Source organism: Coregonus lavaretus (assembly GCF_964263955.1).
Source record: "Coregonus lavaretus genome assembly, chromosome: 26".
Lineage (NCBI taxonomy): Eukaryota > Metazoa > Chordata > Actinopteri > Salmoniformes > Salmonidae > Coregonus > Coregonus lavaretus.
Genome location: NC_140013.1, coordinates 17,387,307 through 17,412,252, shown reverse-complemented (window position 1 = coordinate 17,412,252; position 24,946 = coordinate 17,387,307). Strand labels below are relative to the sequence as shown.

Below are 24,946 nucleotides of genomic sequence, written 5' to 3'. Positions count from 1 at the left end.
GTAAGGGCATAGCATAATTGGTGGTGGATCTTGACATATCAAGACCATTACCGAGACTATGATGCAACCCAAGTTATCCATATTCCCAAAAACCGCCAACCCTCTCCTGTCCTCAGTCTTTCTGCTTGGTACTACCCCATACTCACACCTCTATAAACACCCCACAGTGATGAAAGGTCGGGGTAGGGTTTCTTCGTTAACAGAGTTTACCCCCGAACCCTAATGGTTCAGTTCTTCTCTTTAACTCTGTGTGTGTTCAACGGTGTTGGTATGTGGGCCTACCTTTTTGCAGTGGTAACGTTGACCCAAGTGGCTCTCTCAGCTATTGTAATGGCAACGGCAGTGACCAATATAACCTGATAGGGCCCTTCCCAACAGGCCTGCTTCCAGTTTTTCTTCTTTAGGGACTGGATGCTCACCAGTCACCTGGTTAGATAGAGTGGGTCACCTTCTGCTTTAGTTCACATGTGGGGCACAAAACCTCTGACATACGGGTGTGGTTAATAAACTATCTTCACACATGTTCAGCTCTCAATTTCTATTTCTGACTGCATATATCAAAAAAAAATTTTTTTTAAGTATTTTGTCCTCTCCTTCGTATATATGTATTATTTAATCCTACCATCCCCCTTTTGACACATGATTTGCCCATGTGTCAATATTACCACCTACCTAAACAATCACTTAGGTGATATTGGTAATTTATCATCCAATTGCCATCCCTTTTTTTTTTTTTTTTTTTTTAGACTGTCCCTTGCTTCTTTATTGCTCCTCCCGCTTCCTGATCTCATTATTAAATAAATGATCTAGGTAATAGCTGTTTCGCATTAGATTGTGCCTTCCTCTGATTACTGCAGCTCATTGCAGTAATTTAGTTTCAAATACCAACTTGTTGTTTATTAAAGCATACTAAAAATGAAATTTAAATGACAAAATTTGATAATACCTCAATTTACTTCTATCCCGTAAAAGTAATACAAGATTAGTACAATTGACTAGCAACAGGTATCCCTCATTCAGGGAAAGCTCTCTCTCTTCTGTTATTTTATGGTTCAAATCATATATATTATTACCAAATTATAATCTTCTTCACACTTTTCACAGTATTATAAATTACCCTCAACTTAGTAAAATAAACTATCTTAAAGTCCTCCTCTCATGCCTTTTAGAATTTACTAGTGTGGATGATTAATTAACACCAGAAAGTTAAAACAGTTCAGAGGCAATTGAAATTATTCAACGAACTGTTCCATCCCATAGTATACCAAACATTACCATTATTCTAAATATTTCATAAATGTTACTTATCCCAAGTGTTCATTAAGTCCTCATGACATTCATTCTCATGAGAAATCATATATACCCCAAACTCAGCCAAAACCGAAAAACTCCCTAAAATTCACTGTGCTTGCTCCTCCAAGACCTATCACCCTTGACCTGCTGAAAACCCCCCAAAATTGAAACAACAAGGCTTTATAAACATCATACTAGGTGTGTTGTTTTTGTTTGAAAAACCCAATTTGAAAAACAACAACCACAAATAGCCAGGCCCCATTTAAATACTGTAATAACTATTAATAATAATTGTAATAAGTATTTCACATTAAATTGTGCCTTTTTCTGATAATGTTATAATTGTAGCCTATTGCATTACTTTAGTTTAAAATATAAGTTTGTTTATTTAACAAATCTAGAACCCACTATAGGTTGGTGCTATTCCCTCATTATAATAGCTAAAGCTACTTGCATCCCCTGGTCCCCGTAACGAAAATAAATGATAGTTCTAGAATTTACCAACTATTTGCATACACCACTGGTGTCAAGCAACCTATCGAATAAAGTAATAACCATTAGACTTCGTCAAAGAAATGCTTTTCATTCAACTATTAAAACTTCTGCTCGATCTAGTCAAGCAAGTACAACCCTTTTACCCGGGAATTAGAATCATAAATTATTTTCCTTTGTCCTCAACTTAAATAATTTTCACAGCTCTATCGCCATTTCAGTTCGCTATTCAATTTCTTTAACTGTTCTCTCTGATTAGGCCCTAATTAATAAAACAAATACTTGCTATCGTTGATAAGCATACATTTAATGATATTCCTATCATTTGAACTATCTCTCACCCCTCCCCTTGCTCCTTCCTACACAACGGGGAAGGCGCGGGGACCTTGTAACATATTTTCATAGACCTTTCTAGAATACTTCTACTTAAGCTATCTAATTCAACTTTTAAAACACGTAAAAACTCTCTCTCCCTACACCCATTCCCTATTGAATAAGTGAGTCTTTCTATTTAACCCCAACCATGCTACAAATCTTCCATTCAACATCAACAAACCAAATACTCAGTAGTATCCGGTCACCACCCATACCAGCCGTTGAATTCAATCATACACACAGATTTCACCTTATGCCATTGAAATGCCCAACAAAACATAATAGTTCAATGGAGCCCCCTATTTGCTCTCTACTATTTATACATTACTTCTATAACCACATTAGTTATGGTCCGATTACCCATTAAACCTTATCACATGATCAAACAACGGCACAACCTTAAACTCATATGGGGCGGCAGGCAGCTTAGTGACCAAGAGCGCCGCGCCAGCAACCGAGAGGTCGCCGGTTCCAATCCCCGAGCCGACCAGGCGAAAAATCTGTCGATGTGCCCCTGAGCAAGGCACTCAACCCCAATCGCTCCCATAAGTCGCTCTGGACCAGAGCGTCTGCTAAATGACCAAAAATGCAAATGTAAATATTCTCTACTTTCTCACCCATGATGTACATCTATGTTCGGGTGAGCAAGTTCATACGTATATATCGTCAGAAACCCACAGGCACCTCTCAAACAATCGCCCTGTGGTGTTCCCAGCCAACTCCCAATCGACACAAATCACCCCCAGTCTTTCCTGACTCTCCAAAAGCCACACTCTCGCTGTCTCCAGCCCCTCCCCTCGCGGCTCTCCCTCCTGTGTCCAGTCTGAACAGGCCCCGTCTGTTCCTCGTCCTAATTTGTAATATTCGTCTGTTATTTCATTATTTAAAGTACGTCTATCTATTTATTTAAATCAAATATTCCCACCTAATTAGTTAAAGTCGGTGCATATTTATATTTCAACGATAAACCAAATTATTTCAGTGTAATTATTTAACCAGTATTTTGCAGGGTCAAACATCAAATGTTAAATTAAATAATAAACCAAATTGCTTCAACTTAATTATTTAAAACCAGTATTATGTTATTTCAAACACCAACGTTACAGTTTAATTATATCAGTTCAATATATTTCAATTTAGTTATATTGACTATTCATTATCTTTACCTCTATTTTCAATCTCAACCTCGCCTACTATCCTCCTCCCTATCTAAAAAATACTCAGCTGAACCTAGCCGTACCCTCACAGTTACGGACCTTGCCAGTCGCTAGTATTATCTAAAATTTCCCGAACCTAGCCGTACCCTCGAAGTTACGGACCTTGCCGGTGTAATTCTTCGAACCTAGCCGTACCCACGTAGTTACGAACCTTGCCGATAGCAATTACTTAAGTCAATTATTCCCTGTATCTTCGAACCTAGCCGTACCCCCGCAGTTACGGACCTTGCCGGTAGAAAAATACTCTATGGTACCATGGTTTAACATCACATTCACCAAAGGTTTGCATGTCACAATATGGTGCTTATCTACTCATAATAGTTTCATAATTTAGTTCACTTACATCAAACAGGTGTTTCACAAAATTAATTTGGATAAAGCCAATGTGCAGAACTTTAGTTATATACAGTGGGGAAAAAAAGTATTTAGTCAGCCACCAATTGTGCAAGTTCTCCCACTTAAAAAGATGAGAGAGGCCTGTAATTTTCATCATAGGTACACGTCAACTATGACAGACAAATTGAGGGAAAAAAATCCAGAAAATCACATTGTAGGATTTTTTATGAATTTATTTGCAAATTATGGTGGAAAATAAGTATTTGGTCAATAACAAAAGTTTCTGATTTCTGGCTCTCACAGACCTGTAACTTCTTCTTTAAGAGGCTCCTCTGTCCTCCACTCGTTACCTGTATTAATGGCACCTGTTTGAACTTGTTATCAGTATAAAAGACACCTGTCCACAACCTCAAACAGTCACACTCCAAACTCCACTATGGCCAAGACCAAAGAGCTATCAAAGGACACCAGAAACAAAATTGTAGACCTGCACCAGGCTGGGAAGACTGAATCTGCAATAGGTAAGCAGCTTGGTTTGAAGAAATCAACTGTGGGAGCAATTATTAGGAAATGGAAGACATACAAGACCACTGATAATCTCCCTCGATCTGGGGCTCCATGCCAGATCTCACCCCGTGAGGTCAAAATGATCACAAGAACGGTGAGCAAAAATCCCAGAACCACACGGGGGGACCTAGTGAATGACCTGCAGAGAGCTGGGACCAAAGTAACAAAGCCTACCATCAGTAACACACTACGCCGCCAGGGACTCAAATCCTGCAGTGCCAGACGTGTCCCCCTGCTTAAGCCAGTACATGTCCAGGCCCGTCTGAAGTTTGCTAGAGTGCATTTGGATGATCCAGAAGAGGATTGGGAGAATGTCATATGGTCAGATGAAACCAAAATAGAACTTTTTGGTAAAAACTCAACTCGTCGTGTTTGGAGGACAAAGAATGCTGAATTGCATCCAAAGAACACCATACCTACTGTGAAGCATGGGGGTGGAAACATCATGCTTTGGGGCTGTTTTTCTGCAAAGGGACCAGGACGACTGATCCGTGTAAAGGAAAGAATGAATGGGGCCATGTATCGTGAGATTTTGAGTGAAAACTTCCTTCCATCAGCAAGGGCATTGAAGATGAAACGTGGCTGGGTCTTTCAGCATGACAATGATCCCAAACACACCGCCCGGGCAACGAAGGAGTGGCTTCGTAAGAAGCATTTCAAGGTCCTGGAGTGGCCTAGCCAGTCTCCAGATCTCAACCCCATAGAAAATCTTTGGAGGGAGTTGAAAGTCTGTGTTGCCCAGCGACAGCCCCAAAACATCACTGCTCTAGAGGAGATCTGCATGGAGGAATGAGCCAAAATACCAGCAACAGTGTGTGAAGACTTACAGAAAACGTTTGACCTGTGTCATTGCCAACAAAGGGTATATAACAAAGTATTGAGAAACTTTTGTTATTGACCAAATACTTATTTTCCACCATAATTTGCAAATAAATTCATTAAAAATCCTACAATGTGATTTTCTGGATTTTTTCTCCTCATTTTGTCTGTCATAGTTGACGTGTACCTATGATGAAAATTACAGGCCTCTCTCATCTTTTTAAGTGGGAGAACTTGCACAATTGATTGCTGACTAAATACATTTTTTCCTCACTGTAACAATAGGTGTCTGCTTACCTGTTTTTAGTAGTCCGGACTCTTTGTGAAACACACCGTCCAATGACAGAGATGTCCAATGGGCCGGACAATACCCAGCGAAGTCCCTCTACCAGATCACGTCGGGGTCACCAATTGATAAGTTGCGTCAATTCAAATCTGGTATTGGGAACAAAAGAGGTCAATACACGTCTTCTAAAATAGACTAGTATTTTAATTCATGCAAAACACTTCAATGGTAAATATGATGTTCGTATATACGGGTCCACTGAAATACCACGCAGGGCAGACAGAGAACTAAGCCATTGTTCTAAGTTCTTCTTTAAATACTCTGACAGAGATAGTTCCCGCTCCCTGCTGGCCTATCAGAGTAGAGATTTAGACTTACTCAGCCTATCGTTGGCGCACAGGCTGGTCCCAGCCCCTTGGCGCTTCACTGTTGCCAGGTGTCTAGTTGTTTTGCAACTTGTCCAGAGAGTCAGCACTTTTGCAGTACACGTCCTTGAGCGTTCTAACAAAGAGGCAGTGTTTGTGTCTGTGTGAGACACAAGCCTTATCTCCCCCTACTCCCTAACAGCTCCTCACATGAATCACAGCTTGTTATGTTAAACAGTCTATACAGTGGGGAAAAAAGGTATTTAGTCAGCCACCAATTGTGCAAGTTCTCCCACTTAAAAAGATGAGAGAGGCCTGTAATTTTCATCATAGGTACACGTCAACTTTGACAGACAAAATGAGGAAAATCACATTGTAGGATTTTTAATGAATTTATTTGCAAATTATGGTGGAAAATAAGTATTTGGTCAATAACAAAAGTTTCTCAATACTTTGTTATATACCCTTTGTTGGCAATGACACAGGTCAAACGTTTTCTGTAAGTCTTCACAAGGTTTTCACACACTGTTGCTGGTATTTTGGCCCATTCCTCCATGCAGATCTCCTCTAGAGCAGTGATGTTTTGGGGCTGTCGCTGGGCAACACAGACTTTCAACTCCCTCCAAAGATTTTCTATGGGGTTGAGATCTGGAGACTGGCTAGGCCACTCCAGGACCTTGAAATGCTTCTTACGAAGCCACTCCTTCGTTGCCCGGGCGGTGTGTTTGGGATCATTGTCATGCTGAAAGACCCAGCCACGTTTCATCTTCAATGCCCTTGCTGATGGAAGGAGGTTTTCACTCAAAATCTCATGATACATGGCCCCATTCATTATTTCCTTTACACGGATCAGTCGTCCTGGTCCCTTTGCAGAAAAACAGCCCCAAAGCATGATGTTTCCACCCCCATGCTTCACAGTAGGTATGGTGTTCTTTGGATGCAACTCAGCATTCTTTGTCCTCCAAACACGACGAGTTGAGTTTTTACCAAAAAGTTCTATTTTGGTTTCATCTGACCATATGACATTCTCCCAATCCTCTTCTGGATCATCCAAATGCACTCTAGCAAACTTCAGACGGGCCTGGACATGTTCTGGCTTAAGCAGGGGGACACGTCTGGCACTGCAGGATTTGAGTCCCTGGCGGCGTAGTGTGTTACTGATGGTAGGCTTTGTTACTTTGGTCCCAGCTCTCTGCAGGTCATTCACTAGGTCCCCCCGTGTGGTTCTGGGATTTTTTCTCACCGTTCTTGTGATCATTTTGACCCCACGGGGTGAGATCTTGCGTGGAGCCCCAGATCGAGGGAGATTATCAGTGGTCTTGTATGTCTTCCATTTCCTAATAATTGCTCCCACAGTTGATTTCTTCAAACCAAGCTGCTTACCTATTGCATATTCAGTCTTCCCAGCCTGGTGCAGGTCTACAATTTTGTTTCTGGTGTCCTTTGACAGCTCTTTGGTCTTAGCCATAGTGGAGTTTGGAGTGTGACTGTTTGAGGTTGTGGACAGGTGTCTTTTATACTGATAACAAGTTCAAACAGGTGCCATTAATACAGGTAACGAGTGGATGACAGAGGAGCATCTTAAAGAAGAAGTTACAGGTCTGTGAGAGCCAGAAATCTTGCTTGTTTGTAGGTGACCAAATACTTATTTTCCACCATAATTTGCAAATAAATTCATAAAAAATCCTACAATGTGATTTTCTGGATTTTTTTTCCTCAATTTGTCTGTCATAGTTGACGTGTACCTATGATGAAAATTACAGGCCTCTCTCATCTTTTTAAGTGGGAGAACTTGCACAATTGGTGGCTGACTAAATACTTTTTTCCCCCACTGTATCAGTACAGCACAAACCTATTATGTTTAATCATTAATGCTTTCTTTCTAAGCTAGGCATTACATCTAGTTATAAGAAAATAGATCCCCACAACAGTCATCCAATATGCTGTAATAGAAATAAGCCATGCTCATGAAGAAAAAAAAAACATCCTCCCTCATCTTAAACGGCACTGACCGACACTGATACTCAGTAACACATTTTTAAAGTGTTGTGGTGTAGTGTTTTTGCTACCTTTTTTTCACCGGTGTAATACTGGCCTGCTTATTCTGGGGTTCAGACTGAATGCAGTGTGAAATGTGCTGCTCACAATTGACAGCAGCAACATGGACCTGTTAAATTGACAAGAAGGGTGTTGATATAGCTGCGTTTAGGCATGGCTTCCTTGTTTTGAGTCTATTAAGTGTGTTTCTCATTCTGCTGGAGTTGACCTAGTATTTTATATTAAATCTACCTTACGCATCCAGTTATTTCTCCATTTGTAACTCACCCACCAAAAACCACAATATACTGTTTTACATTTTGCTGGTCTAATTCCTAAAATGGAAAAGCAGAAGAATCTGTGCACTCTCGCATAGTAATAATAGTTCATATGGTGCTCTTCGATGTCCCAGGTTTGTGGCATTGATGAGTAAATCATTTAATGTTTACTTTAAGTCAGATGGTTATATGTTATGTATGAAAGGCATATGTATGCATTGTTTACTATTTTTATTTATTTAAAACAATGTAATTGTTGGAGTTCAGGTATTTGACGTGATTGATGGGTGACTAGGTGCATTCTTGTCAAATAAATATGCTTATTCATGATTATGGAGACATTCTGCAATGCGTTAATCTGGCTTTGAATCTGCAACAGAACATGGCAACAAGTTAGTTCTGAATAGGTTTAATACGGCAGTGCATTCTGACACCATGAAGTGAAATAGATTTCCCCTCGTTCATATTGTTGGCAGAATTTATAAGGGATTAAATATAGACCTCCACCAGCTGAAGGAGAAGAGGATCTGGTAAAATAAGGGTATGTTGCTAATATAATCTAGGTAGGCAGCAAAAGTATAATATTCATGGCACATTGTAAATACCTGACAGCTACTAGGATAGTATTCTATAAAAGACACAAGACCAAATGCATAAATAAGCCAATAAATATGAGTTTCTATGTTCTGTATATCTTTCATTTTGGCTCAAGGTAGCGTCCAAAATAAGGTGAGAGGTTAACACAGGTTTAGGAGATATTATACATTTTGTTCTATGATATTTACATTTTTACATTTTAGTCATTTAGCAGACGCTCTTATCCAGAGCGACTTACAGGAGCAATTAGGGTTAAGTGCCTTGCTCAAGGGCACATCGACAGATTTTTCACCTAGTCGGCTCAGGGATTAGAACCAGCGACCTTTCGGTTACTGGCACTACGCTCTTAACCACTAAGCTACCTGCCGCCCCGTATAATATCAGTCCTTTATAAATTATAATGTATTTAATTTATAAATGATAAAGCCTTTATGTGCTTTTTTTGAGTACATAAATGCTTCAAAATTCACAAAAGGTGACATTAGCTGATGAAGACTATCTAATTGAACAAAACATATAAGATCTCCTAAGCCTGTGTTTACCACAGACCTTATTTTTGGCATTTATCCCAAAATAACTCCTTTCATGTTCCCATAGGCTTTGTCCAACGAACCATTGCGGAGTTAGTGCCTACAAAAAGACGCCATTACTATTGCTCTCTATTAAAACCAGTAGATAGTGATAGTGCTGACGTCATCCACGCATTCCTATGGAAAACTCCCGATGGCGCATGAAGCCGGAAGTATTTGAATTTGAAGCGCGTCATATCGCTAAAGATCATGGTGAAAGTGGCCGTCACTAGCAAAGGATCATGATCGATGTAGTCGTTTTCATCCTGCCTGAGAGAGTCAACCGGAGCCTCCTCGTAGCCTGCCGGCCCGTGATTGGTCTGTGTCAGCACGTGGTCCTGTGTGACGACATGTAGTATAGTCTGAAATTTTAGGGCCCAAAACGGGTGTCTACATAAATTTTTTGGGACGTTCTGCCGATCGTAATTTACATAGGCTTTCTAGGGCAGACCAGGGCTTTTGGCACCGCTAGATTGCTACGCAGTAGCCGACCAGCAGAGCTCCTAACTTCACGCTCCAGACCGGACACTGGGGGCCTGGTCTGCCCACACTCATCGCTTTCTCCATTGCAGTTCACCAGCGGATGTATGCTGTGTTTGCCGGATGTGACGCAACCTTCCCACTGCTGAACAGAACTGCGCTGCGCATCTGTGCTGCTAATATTAATTGTGCTTATCACTGAAAAACTCTCAATTTCTCCAAAAACTATTGTCCAGTCCACTTAGTAGACAAATATTTTTGTCACTATTTTTGTTGATGAAATTAACACTGTTTTACACACAGGTGTGGGAGGTGAACACTCGCCTGAAGCTCCATAAGATGGAGTTGGAGCTGGTACAGGATGAATTGTTCGCAGTTTGCACTGCATCCCACGGTGACAGCCCATCCTCTCAGCGACTGAATGGGCATGGAGGGTCACTGTGCTCCTCTCTTTCCTCTCTTAACCCGTGACTCTGTCACTTCACTTGATACAGGTGTTTATCAATCAAATGTATTTATAAAGCCCTTTTTACATCAGCAGATGTCACAAAGTGCTATACAGAAACCCAGCCTAAAACCCCAAACAGCAAGCAATGCAGATGTAGAAGCACGGTGGCTAGGAAAAACTCCCTAGAAATGCAGAAACCTAGGAAGAAACCTAGAGAGGAACCAGGCTCTAAGGGGTGGCCAGTCCCCTTCTGGCTGTGCCGGGTGGAGATTATAACAGTACATGGCCATTAAGGCCAGATTTTTCTCCAAGATGTTCAAACGTTCATAGATGACCAGCAGGGTCAAATAATAATCACAGTGGTTGTAGAGGTTGCAACAGGTCAGTACATCAGGAGTAAATGTCACTTGACTTTTCATAGCAGGGCATTTAGAGGTTGAAATAGCAGGTGCGGTAGAGAGAGAGAGTTGAAAACAGCAGGTCTGGGACAAGGTAGCACGTCCGGTGAACAGGTCAGGGTTCCATAGCCGCAGGCAGAAGAGTTGAAATTGGAGCAGCAGCACGACCAGGTGGACTGGGGAAAGCAAGGAGTCATCAGGCCAGGTAGTCCTGAGGTATGGTCCTAGGGCTCAGGTCCTCCGGGAGGGGAGGGAGAGAGGGAGAGAGGGAGAGAGAGAGAATTAGAGGGAGCATACTTAAATTCACACAGTACACCGGATAAGACAGGAGAATAACACCAGATATAACAGACTGACCCTAGCCCCCCGGCACATAGACTATTGCAGCATAGATACTGGAAGCTAAGACAGGGGGGGTTGGGAGACACTGTGGCCTCGTCCAACGATACCCCCGGACAGGGCCAACCAGGCAGGATATAACCCCACCCACTTTGCCAAAGCACAGTCCCCACACCACCAGAGAGATATCAACAGACCACCAACCTACTACCCTGAGACAAGGCTGAGTATAGCCCATGAAGATCTCCTCCACTGCACGAGCCCGAGGGGGCGACAAACCGGACAGGAAGATCACGTCAGTGACTCAACCCACTCAAGTGATGCACCCCTCCAAGGGACGGCATAGAAAGCACCAGTAAGCCAGTGACTCAGCCCCCGTTATAGGGTCAGAGGCAGAGAATCCCAATGGTGAGACAGGAACCGGCCAGGCAGAGACAGCAAGGGTGGTTTGTCGCTCCAGTGCCTTTCCGTTCGCCTTCGCACCCCTGGGCCAGACTACACTCAATCATAGGACCTACTGAAGAGATTAGTCTTCAGTAAAGACTTAAAGGTTGAGACCGAGTCTGCGTCTGTCACGTACGTTAAGAAACGGGTCCGACCAAGGTGCAGCGTGAAAGGCGTACATGTTTATTTAAATAATAAACACACGACACAGTAACCAAAATAACAAACTTAACCGTGACGGTCCAAAGGGCTAACACACTAGCCTAAACAGGAACAAGATCCCACAACACAGGCAGGAAAACTGGCTGCCTAAGTATGATCCCCAATCAGAGACAACGAGCGACAGCTGCCTCTGATTGGGAACCACACCCGGCCAAACATAGAAATTCAAACCTAGAATATTCACACCCTGACCAAACTAGCTAGAGTTCTGTAGGCCAGGGCGTGACAGCGTCTCTCACATGGATAGGCAGACCATTCCATAAAAATGGAGCTCCATAGGAGAAAGCCCTGCCGCCAGCTGTTTGCTTAGAAATTCTAGGGACAATAAGGAGGCCTGCGTCTTGTGACCATAGCGTACGTGTAGGTATGTACGGCAGGACCAAATCGGAGAGATAGGTAGGAGCAAGCCCATTTAATGCTTTGTAGGTTAGCAGTAAAACCTTAAAATCAGCCCTAGCCTTAACAGGAAGCCAGTGTAGAGAGGCTAGCACTGGAGTAATATGATCAAATGTTATGGTTCTAGTCAAGAGTCTAGCAGCCGTGTTTAGCACTAACTGAAGTTTATTTAGTGCTTAATCCGGGTAGCCGGAGAGTAGAGCATTGCAGTAGTCTAATCTAGAGGTGACAAAAGAATGGATTAGCTTTTCTGCATCATTTTTGGACAAAAGGTTTCTGATTTTTGCAATGTTACGAAGATGGAAAAAAGCTATCCTTGAAATATTCTTAATATGTTTGTCAAAAGAGAGATCAGGGTCCAGAGTAACGCAGAGGTCCTTAACAGTTTTTTTTTTAGACGACTGTACAACCATCAAGATTAATTGTCAGATCCAACAGAAGATCTCTTTGTTTCTTGGGACTTAGAACTAGCATCTCTGTTTTGTCAGAGTTTAAAAGTAAAAAATGTGCCGCCATCCACTTCCTTATGTCTGAAACACATGTTTCCAGGGTAGACAATTTTGGGGCTTCACCATGTTTCATCGAAATGTAGAGCTGTGTGTCGTCTGCATAGCAAAATTTTTTAACATAGTTAACATTGTGTTTCCGAATGACATCACCAAGAGGTAAAATATATAGTGAAAACAATAGTGGTCCTAAAACGGAACCTTGAGGACCACCAAAACGTACAATTGATTTGTCAGAGGACAAACCATCCACAGAGACAAACTGATATCTTTCCGACAGATAAGATCTAAACCAGGCAAGAACTTGTCCGTGTAGACCAATTAAGGTTTCCAATCTCTCCAAAAGAATGTGGTGATTGATGGTGTCAAAAGCAGCACTAAGGTCAAGGAGCACGAGGACAGAGCGCTTTATTAGCTATCAGTTCCATTGTTTCCTGTAGTGTTCATAGTGGCCTTTATTTTCTGTTAAACGCTGCAAGTGGAGAGCCGACTGTGGCTCAAAGGAAACCAATTGGGTTTACGAGCAGACGCTTACTCCAAAAGGCCATTGAGGACATTGTCAATCACTTGACCTACCTCCCAGCCTCCCGTCTACAGAGTGCATCTTGGGTGGTGGTGGAAATTGTCACCAGTCTGATTCTTAGCGTTGGAGTCAACCCTGCAAACAAAGACTCCTCTGAGGAAGAGGGATCTAGCAGCATGGCATTGGTCAACCTGATCATGTGGGTGGTGATGTCTGTGCTGCAGTACCTGGCTGGTACTCTGCACTTCACAGATTCTTTCAATGATAGAAAGCAGCTGCAGATCCTCTTCTCCAGGCCTGTGAGAGTCAGGATTGTGCGCTCCATACTTAATGACCTGCTGAGTGTGGCTGGTGCCCCCATTGCCCTAAGAAAAGCCTTGAGCGCTAGAGATAGCTAAGTTACTGGAACTGTCATGACAGCTGTCACTATAAGTGTCGGTCAGCTTTTCACAAGACTAGAACCTCCTCCTGTGTAAACCTTTGCTTTATCCAGATCTCTGAGACACACCTTGGCAGTAACCTCCATCTTGTCCATGGAGAACTTATTGTGATTGGTTCTGCCACCCTGCACTCCATTGTGACCAAACTTCTGCACCCAATCTACTGTGGTGCACCAAAGGAGGATGCCAAACTCCTCCTGAGGCACTGGCCATTTCTGGATGATCTGAAGAACCACCTGTCTGCGGTCCTTGGAATGTCAGTGGCTAGTGGAGAAACAGAGGTAAACTTCTACTTGAAACCAGCAGAGGTAAAACAGATTGTAGCCTCTGTCTATGATCAACTGGCCCAGCGCTCAGAATCCAAGAGGATCCTTCAGTCTAGTGTCTTCTCCAAGAGCCAAATGGTGTCCAGAGACATCGTCTGCCTGATTGTGAGAGCCATGATAAAGCTCCTTCCCAATGTGTACTCTGGACAGTACCCTGTGAGACCTGGAGACTGCGGAGAGCACAAAGCTGTGAGTTACTGGACACAATGTCTACTGGTAATGTCTCGTCTACAAATTTGTCTATACCATCTTTCCAATTGACACTACCATGTGAATGGTGAAGATGTGAGGAGGCACTTCTGCTTGGCACATCAGCTTTGGGTGGTTATCCAAGACAAGTTCAACAAAGCTCCAATAAGCTCTCTAATAATCATGGCCAAATTACTGACCAGGCATGAAAGGCCCAGGGGCCCTGACCTCCAGGGGGCCCCCATTGATTTTGTTAGTCCCTTTCACTCAGATATCATATGAACATGGCATAAGTCATGGTAAAATGTAATTTTTTTTATTAATATTAATAATAAATCAGTCTTCAAGTCAAAGAGCCTTAAACATATTCATTTTGTTTAGGATTCCTTGCTTCATGTTTCTATAGAAGCCAGTTCAACCAAATTCTAAATGTTCTGTCATCTGTTTTTGTTGTCTATTTCTAAAAGACTCCTAGCCCACCAGTCCGTTTCTCATAAACAACGGCTAATGCACAATGCGGCAAATTCAATTACCGGAGCATTATGACGTGAATTCAGTGGATGAGGAACATCAACAAGCATAATTTATGCAGCCTCATATTTCTAGCCGTAATCGGCCTCTATTAGGGATATGTGATACCAGGGCCCTCTGCTTTAAACATATAAACAAATACACAATCAATAGCGGCTTAGTGGCCTGTACATTCATATCAGAATTAGGCCCTGACCATTATACTAACAATCAGACTGTTCCTGGTTCGTCGAGTTACTCATTGAAAACCATAGCTAGATAAAATCGTTGAAATTCCTTAAAATGTTGGCTTGCTTTGTTATTGTCCAAAAAGTGCTTATTCATGAGTATCTTAAATAAAAAAATAAAAACCTTCACTTGTCTTTTCCTACTAGCACTGACTTTGCTGATAACTACTTTATTGAGGGAAAATGATGCCTACTTGCTACGATTGTGATATGTTGTTGTCTCACCTAGTTATCTTAAGATTAATGCACTAATTGTAAGTCGCTCTGAATAAGAGTCTACTAAATGACTAAAATGTCAAATGTCATGACTTGTCAGAAGTTCACATTTCCCCTCCCCTCTCTCATTTTGCTGTCTTATCTATACCTCTTTTACTGTTTCTCCTCCTCTCCATCATCTATCATTTCTACCACTTCCTGCATCAGTCTCACCCACTCGCCGTCTTTCCCTGAAACCCACCACAAAGTGCTGCATGCTCTTCGCCAGTCAGTGTAAGTAAATGAGCCCTCAGCTCTCCCCCTCTCTGTTTCTCTCCCCCTTCTCTGTTTCTCTCTCCCCCTGTCTGTTTCTCTCCCCCTGTCTCTCGGTCTCTAGAGAGCTTTCAACAAACAGATCACACAAATTGGGAACATCAAGTATTTTTAAAACCTGAGAAAGAGGCACTCTGATGTTAATTTTGTGGAAGTGAAAAAAAACCCGACTGAATATAGAGTCTTCCTGGCCTGCACTGAGAGAGAGAGAAAGGAGAGGGAGAGAGAGAGATAATGTACACACGTGAGAGGTGGGTTGGGGGCAGAGACCTATAGGGTTTGTTTGTGGTATAGAATCCGGAAGCAGTTTCTCCCTGTACAAAATACTGCATATAGAAAAGTATAACGGTACACTGTACTGCAAAAATATGTGAACAGTACAGATAGACTATTCCAGGGGTTCCCAAACTTTTTCACTCTGGGCCCCCCTTCCAGTATTGGGGAACATCCCGTTCCCCCCCTTGGCGCGCATGCACGCGCCACATCTATTTCACAAGCACAAGCACTGTTCATGACACAAACTGTTCACACCCCTCTTGTTCGTGGAGAGAATTTTGCAGGTTTAAAGCTTATTTCCTGCAATTCTATATGTCTAATGTGTATTCGTGATATTTTAGTGACAAAAAAATTACAACAATATCCTAAATAAAAAAACTTTAGCTGACATGGGCTAGTTGATCTGGACATTTCTGACAAGTTATACATTTTTACATTTTAGTCATTTAGCAGACGCTCTTATAGTTAGCACATACATTATTTTATCGAACCCACAACCCTGGCGTTGCAAACGCCATGCTCTACCAACTGAGCTACATCCCCTGCCGGCCATTCCCTCCCCTACCCTGGACGACGCTGGGCCAATTGTGCGCCGCCCCATGGGTCTCCCGGTCGCGGCCGGCTACGACAGAGCCTGGATTCGAACCAGGATCTCTAGTGGCACAGCTAGCACTGCGATGCAGTGCCTTAGACCACTGCGCCACTCGGGAGACTTTATAAATAGCTCTGTAAGGTACAGTGAGGGAAAAAAGTATTTGATCCCCTGCTGATTTTGTACGTTTTCCCACTGACAAAGACATGATCAGTCTATAATTTTAATGGTAGGTTTATTTGAACAGTGAGAGACAGAACAACAACAACAAAAATTCAGAAAAACACGTCAAAAATGTTATAAATTGATTTTGCATTTTAATGAGGGAAATAAGTATTTGACCCCTCTGCAAAACATGACTTAGTACTTGGTGGCAAAACCCTTGTTGGCAATCACAGAGGTCAGACATTTCTTGTAGTTGGCCACCAGGTTTGCACACATCTCAGGAGGGATTTTGTCCCACTCCTCTTTGCAGATCTTCTCCAAGTCATTAATGTTTCGAGGCTGACATTTGGCAACTCGAACCTTCAGCTCCCTCCACAGATTTTCTATGGGATTAAGGTCTGGAGACTGGCTAGGCCACTCCAGGACCTTAATGTGCTTCTTCTTGAGCCACTCCTTTGTTGCCTTGGCCGTGTGTTTTGGGTCATTGTCATGCTGGAATACCCATCCACGACCCATTTTCAATTTGACGGTACATGGCCCTGTCCATCGTCCCTTTGATGCGGTGAAGTTGTCCTGTCCCCTTAGCAGAAAAACACCCCCAAAGCATAATGTTTCCACCTCCATGTTTGACGGTGGGGATGGTGTTCTTGGGGTCATAGGCAGCATTCCTCCTCCTCCAAACACGGCGAGTTGAGTTGATGCCAAAGAGCTCGATTTTGGTCTCATCTGACCACAACACTTTCACCCAGTTCTCCTCTGAATCATTCAGATGTTCATTGGCAAACTTCAGACGGGCCTGTATATGTGCTTTCTTGAGCAAGGGGACCTTTTGTTGTTATTCTGTCTCTCACTGTTCAAATAAACCTACCATTAAAATTATAGACTGATCATTTATTTGTCAGTGGGCAAACATACAAAATCAGCAGGGGATCAAATACTTTTTTCCCTCACTGTATGCAATGAATAACATAATAATAATATGCCATTTAGCAGACGCTTTTATCCAAAGCGACTTACAGTCATGCGTGCATACATTTTTGTGTATGGGTGGTCCCGGTGATCGAACCCACTACCCTGGCGTTACAAGCGCCGTGCTCTACCAGCTGAGCTACAGAGGACCACATGACAAGAGGAACTGATGATGCACTTGTTGGGGTGGGGGTGGGGGGACCCCTAAGGGGGGTACGCCCCATAGTTTGGGAATCACTGGACTATTCTGTCTAATGAGTGAACAGCGAACAAATCACTCCCCTAAACATAAGTGCTATTAAATTGACACAAGGGCCTCTTGTGCTGTGCTTAATAATGCAGCCTCAGAGGGTCCATTACCCCCAATTATTAATGTATAGTCCTCTCCATGTTCCATGGCATGCTTATCACGTCTGCATTAATTATGGACAAAAGCAGCCTTGTCAGGCCATCAGCTTTACTAATAGATGGCTCTCTGTGTCTCTCTCTGTTCTATTCCTGCCCATAGGCACAGATCTAGGATCAGCGCATCCTCCCCAAATCCTGACATTAAATCAAGGGGGGAAATGGAAACTTGACTTCAGATCAGTGTCTCAGGACAACATCATCCTACTCCCTTTGGGCCACTGAAGGACACCAGAATACAGCACTACTCTGGATGAATGGAGTACTGTACTTTACTCTGCTAATGCCTCTGTGTTCAACATCACCCAGAGATCTCTGTCAGACGGGCATGGTGTGTGTGTGTGAACATGTGTTGAGCATATGTGTAGAGAATCTGTGTTTGTTTAAGATCATTCAACATGCATTATGTGTGTTAATACTGTATGTATTTGTTTCTGTGTTTCATGTGGGTTTGTTTTGCTTGTTCAATATGTGTGTGTGTGTGTGTGTGGCATGATATCTGTGCTACATTATATTAAGTAAAGAATGGCAGGATGCTGCGTGGGTGAATACAGCATTCACAGATTCCCATTAGTTTAGACTGTAATAAAAAGCAGGACCTGCATTTAGAAAAAACACAGAGTAAATTGTGTGAATCCAGAAAGTCCCACACCACAGCTATTTCACACCCACATACTTCCCCTACGCTTATCGCCCTGCCGGCTCAGAGCTTGGGGCTGTGTGTGTGTGTGTACGTGTGTACGCGCATGTGTGTGCGTGATTGTGTGTGTGCGTGCATGCATGTGTGTGATTGTGTGTGTGTGTGCGTGCGTTTGTGTCTGTGGCTCTTCCACTCACAGTTGTGTGTTCCTTGGCTTGGAGATTAATCAAAGCCTGGGCTTCCTTTGAAGAGAGAAGCTAAACACTCTCTTTTCAGAAAAGAGGAAACTAAAATCATCTTGTTTTAGAAGAGTGTGGGGGGGGGGGTGTAACTTAGGCAGAGCAGTTGCCACTAGATGCTGATCTAAGTTCAGTTTTGCATTTTACACCCAAATGGTGAGGGTTAGGAGTTGGACTGGGGAGAAGTCAACTGATCATTGCTGCTTTGTGATTGGTCTCATCAGAGCTACCATTCAGCTGGATGTATGGCTTCATGTTTAGTCATGATTGTGGCAATTACCTTACAGTTAGGTATATTGACCACATGTTGTCGTGAGCAGAAGTGATACCTTGACATTCAATAAAAGTCTCTCTGCCCCTCTTTCTCTATCTCTGTGTTTTCCTTACTCTTGATCTCTGCTGTAAGATACACTACCATGCTCTCCTCCTGACAGAGCTGTAGAGGGGAAAACCTAGAAGATAAAACTTCCCATGTAAAACACATTTATCTTTCAATAAAGAACCATTACAGTATATCTCGCTCTCTCTCTCTCTCTCTCTCTCTTACACACACACACACACACACACACATGCATGCACACGTACACACCCTCCATCTCTGTCTGTTGGTTTCTCTCTCTCTCTCTTTTAGTGTGACAATTCCCTCTGGCTCACACCCATCCTCTGTTATTCATTCTCTCTGCCTTCCTGCCACATCTGGCCTTGCTGGGACACATTCAGTTTTTACATGGACTCACACACATACACACTGTAACACACACACCTTCCAAACCTGTCTGTTCTGTCCACCCCTTACTCACCCCTCTCTTTCCCATCCTCCCCTCTCTCCATTGTCTCCCTGGTTTGTTTGGGTTGCCAGAGCCAGGCAACCAGTGTCTGCCAGGAATCACAGCCCAGATGGGGGAACTCTTTGAAGATTTCCCCCGAATCCACAGAGTACAAGCTCATTGTCTCTCAAATGGGCATTTTTCTGTCAGGGAAAGCTGTTCAGTTGGACCCATATTAAATTTGAATAAGTTTGTTTGTAAATGTAGTTTGTTCAATTTCAGTTTACTGTACTTTGAGATATTTTCTCACATTTAAAGAGGCAAAACATATGCACAGTAAAATGAAACTCAAAGACAGTCCATGATGGTAAAAGAGGTGATTGTGTCCGACCTGTTGCTAAAGATGACATCATCTGTGGTCATGTGTCAAGGGTCAAAGGTCATTGTTCCTGCACATTGAATAGGGTAAGATAATGCAATTTCCTACATGTCAGCCACCCTATTAGTCTCCTCACTGAGTGGAGAGTCACTAATTGAGGTTAGGGAGGGGGAACACAGGGAGAGAGACATGCTCATCAGGTCTTTTTAATTGCCAAAGCTCTCTTTCACCCTCACAGTAAGGTAAGACCCACCGGAGGGGGATTACATGGCCTGGAGAAACAATTCACAAACTCACACACTAGATTTAGTGGGGGGGAATCCTGTCAGAGGAAGTTGAGTGGGCAGAAGTAGATGCAGCCGTCCCGGGGCGTGGAAAGCCCCTAAAACCACCCGAGCACAGGGACACCCTCACCCCCTATCAGACACCCTGGCAGTCTAACTACACACCCAGCTGCAGATGACTCAGAGCTTAGGCTACACAAATAAACGCATGCATATATAAACTATCGCTTACATGCATTCTCTCTGCTGTAGATAGTTACCTTTTGCATACACTCTCACATATCTTTTTATTTTTTACATTTTAGTCACTTAGCAGACGCTTTTTTCATACTGGCCCCCCGTGGGAATCGAACCCACAACCCTGGCGTTGCAAGCGCCATGCTCTACCAACTGAGCTACTATATATACATGCACGAGCACACACACACGCACGCACGCACGCACGCACGCACGCACGCACGCACGCACGCACGCACGCACGCACGCACGCACGCACGCACGCACGCACGCACGCACACACACACACACACACACACACACACACACACACACACACACACACACACACACACACACACACACACACACACACACACACACACAGCTCTCTCCGCAGAACCTGGTGGTTAAATATAGGATATTCTTCCCCATGTGTTAGGATTCAGGATGGTGTGTGTGGGGGTGGTGATAGGGGGGCTGGGGGACTTTTGACCCCCTGCCTACGCTGAGTTAACTCATAAATGGGGGGGGGGGGGGGGGTGTCCAGGGGGGCCAAACTGCGTCCTTCATCCGTGTCTCGTCCTCCCAACGCCCACGTCCCATACTGGGACTCGTCCCACGGTCGCCTCTGTGAACGCACTACCTTCCCTGAGGGCTCAGAAACATAGAGAGAAAGAATGAAAGAGGAAGTCAGAGAGAGAGAGAGAGAGAGAGAGAGAGAGAGAGATACGGTGGGAAAAAGTGGGAAATATTAAAGTTGTTTGTGATGGAGGGTGATAGAGGGGTGAGTTACTCACATCAAAGTTCCTTTGGGACCATGCCTACTTGCATTTCTCTCTTTTTTCTGCCTTCCTAAATTACTGTCTCCATCCTTCCATCCCATTTTTACGGACGCCAAGAGACAGGAAATCTGTTAATATGTGAGAACGCACAACAATTAAAGCCAGTCCTCTGTGGTGGGAGAGAGACTGTTGCCAAAGTCCAGATCTCTCTTTAGTAACCGTGTGTAGGTGTCATATCCACACACACGCAGCCCCTGGGACACACATATAACTGCATGAATGCCACAAGTCAGCTCCATAAACATAAAGTTGACATATGAAAGATAACTTAAAGATGAACTGGGGACCTACTCCGCTGTCTCACTTAAAGAGCCCATACATGGATATACTGTATCTTTCTCTCTCACTCTCTTTTGTTATGAGGATATTTTAACCGGTAAGCTTCAGTACTGTGAGACATGACTCAACCGCTCATCTCTAGACTAAAAAGACTGGATCATGTCCAGACCCTGTCAGACGGTCTATAGCTAGCTGTGTTTAGGGGTGCAGCAGACCTGGATCTTTTGTTCAGTGTTCTGTGATAATGAACCCTGTGCTATATAATGAACCCTGGGCTATATAATGAACCCTGGGCTATATAATGAACCCTGGACTATATAATGAACCCTGGGCTATATAATGAACCCTGGGCTATATAATGGACCCTGGGCTATATAATGGACCCTGGGCTATATAATGAACCCTGGGCTATATAATGAACCCTGGGCTATATAATGAACCCTGGACTATATAATGAACCCTGGGCTATATAATGGACCCTGGGCTATATAATGGACCCTGGGCTATATAATGAACCCTGGTCTATATAATGAACCCTGGGCTATATAATGAACCCTGGGCTATATAATGGACCCTGGGCTATATAATGGACCCTGGGCTATATAATGGACCCTGGGCTATATAATGAACCCTGGGCTATATAATGAACCCTGGGCTATATAATGAACCCTGGGCTATATAATGAACCCTGGACTATATAATGAACCCTGGGCTATATAATGGACCCTGGGCTATATAATGGACCCTGGGCTATATAATGGACCCTGGGCTATATAATGAACCCTGGGCTATATAATGAACCCTGGGCTATATAATGAACCCTGGGCTATATAATGAACCCTGGGCTATATAATGAACCCTGGACTATATAATGAACCCTGGGCTATATAATGGACCCTGGGCTATATAATGGACCCTGGGCTATATAATGAACCCTGGTCTATATAATGAACCCTGGTCTATATAATGAACCCTGGGCTATATAATGAACCCTGGGCTATATTATGGACCCTGGGCTATATAATGGACCCTGGGCTATATAATGGCCTATTGAAATGGAACTGAATTGAGAGGAAACGACATCCCTTGTCTCCAGAGTAAGAGGATACCTCGTTATAGATAATGTGTGTGTGTCTGTGCATGTGACCCCCTGTGTGTGTTTGTGTATGTGATAATTGGATAGCGGCCCTCTCCCCAGAACAACGAGGGTCAAATTAACCCCCTAGAGTAGGTGACATCATCCTTTCCAAACTGGTCTGTCCATCCCTAAAAAAAGCCCTGTCATACCCACCACTGCTTTAGCATTCAAACAAAGAAAGGTTTATTCCTTGTTCCAGGGGCCCTGTCTCAATACATTATACTTATCCACTCACATTCTTAGTTGTTGGAATCCATACTGTATGTTTCCAGTCCACATGGCCAGGAACAGGGTCTGTTGGTATTTTGACATGGATTTACTCAAACAATTACAATCTTACTGTAGTGTTTCACCAGACCAGCAGATACTAGGGATACTAGGGACGTCCCCCCAGACAACTGTGACTGTGTGTTTGACAGGTGGATTTCCCTGAGTGAGCATCAGGTGTGGGAGTGGATGAGAAAAACTTCACTGGATTAAGACCCAGCCTGTGCGTATAATCCTCTCCCCTGTTCCTCTATACAAGAGGAGAAGTATAAAATGGATGAGAGTGCAACTTCAGTGGATTGAGAGCCCTCTCCCTTGCCCATGTACATCAACACAGATTACAGAGCACTCAGAGCAGCCAGAGGCCTCTCTCTCTCTCCCCCAGGTCTCCACTCAGGTCTCCTCTCCTCTCTGGATTCCCCCAGCACAGCAGCTCAGGCAGGCAGGGTATTGATCCAGCCTCAGCTCCATGTGTGTCTTGTCCCTACATTGAGGAGCTGAGTTCTCCCTGTAGGGTTGTTGACCTGTATAATTTCTCTGTGGTCACCCGGTTTGTTCCAACTCTTTGTCACTGTCTGTCGTCACACACATATACACACACACACACACACACACACACACACAGATACACACACACACACACACTATCTGTAAGTAACTGTAGTCCCACAGAGGGAGAGATGGAAGAGGAGATCCACTCATCCGCTCTAAATGAGCACCAGATCGATAGGAAAGCCCTTGATCCTGCACTCATTCCTCTGTCCCTGGACATCACACACAGAGAAAGACGGGAAAGCGAAAGAGCTGGGGAGGGGGGCACACACACTCTCACTCTCACTCTGTAGAATAGACTAGAGATAGGCCTATGATTAGTTATAGATTTTCTGATCATCACCATTGAGAGCTGTGGACTTATATCAAAGAGAGCGTTTTCTATTAAAGAGGAACTGGCCAATAGACATGTGATCAAGAAATAGTTAACTGGGAACTTCATTGGCAACAGAACATGATAGTGCAATTATTTCTGGGTAGCTTGCGAAAATAATTTAGACGAATACACTGAAACGGTGACTGAGTTTATCAGGAAGTGTATAGGAGATGTTGTGCCCACTGTGACTATTAAAACCTACCCTAACCAGAAACCGTGGATAGACGGCAGCATTCGCGCAAAACTGAAAGCGCGAACCACCGCATTTAACCATGGCAAGGTGACTGGGAATATGGCAGAATACAAACAGTGTAGCTACTCACTCCGCAAGGCAATTAAACTGGCAAAACATCAGTAAAGAGACAAAGTGGAGTCGCAACTCAAACGCTCAGACACGAGACATATGTGGCAGGGTCTACAGACAATCACGGACTACAAAAGGAAAAGCAGCCACGTCGCCGACGTCTCCCTTCCAGACAAGATAAACACCTTCTTCACCCGCTTTGAGAATAACACAGTGCCACCAACGCGGCCCACTACCAAAGACTGTGGACTCTCCTTCTCCGTGGCCGACGTGAATAAGACATTTAAGCATGTTAACCCCGCAAGGCTGCCGGCCCAGATGGCATCCCTAGCCACGTCCTCAGAGCATGCGCATGCACAGACCAGCTGGCTGGTGTGTTTACGGACATATTCAATCTCTCCCTATCCCAGTCTGCTGTCCCCACATGCTTCAAGATGGCCACCATTGTTCCTGTACCCAAGAAAGCAAAGGTAACTGAACTAAATGACTATCGCCCCGTAGCACTCACCTCTGTCATCATGAAGTGCTTTGAGAGACTAGTCAAGGATAATATCACCTCTACCTTACCTGTCACCCTAGACCCACTTCAATTTGCTTATCGCCCCAATAGATCCACAGACGATGCAATCGCCATCACACTGCACACTGCCCTATCCCATCTGGACAAGAGGAATACCTATGTAAGAATAATGTTAATTGACTATAGCTCAACATTCAACACCATAGTACCCTCCAAGCCCATCATTAAGCTTGAGGCCCTGGATCTGAACCCCACACTGTGCAACTGGGTCCTGATCTTCCTGACGGGCCGCCCCCAGGTGGTGAAGGTAGGAAACAACATCTACACTTCACTGATCCTCAACACTGGGGCCCCACAAGGGTGCGTGCTCAGCCCCCTCCTGTACTCCCTGTTCACCCATGACTGCGTGGCCAAGCACGCCTCCAACTCAATCATCAAGTTTGCAGACGACACAACAGTAGTAGGCTTGATTACCAACAATGACGAGACAGCCTACAGGGAGGAG

At 43.7% G+C, this 24,946-nt stretch overlaps 1 protein-coding gene across 1 annotated transcript in view; it reads left to right on the top strand.

Annotated features, from left to right (window-relative positions):
* Positions 1–13,163: 13,163 nt before the first annotated feature.
* The window catches only part of LOC311101545 (uncharacterized protein), a gene marked incomplete at its 5' end in the record, with an annotated part of 30,292 nt that continues 18,509 nt past the window's right edge, over positions 13,164–24,946 (top strand). The window contains 3 exons of the mRNA XM_084142682.1: positions 13,164–13,286; positions 13,481–13,942; positions 15,293–15,333. Of these exons, the coding sequence (XP_083998808.1) occupies positions 13,164–13,286; positions 13,481–13,942; positions 15,293–15,333 (626 nt within the window). The remainder of the gene's footprint in view (positions 13,287–13,480; positions 13,943–15,292; positions 15,334–24,946) is intronic.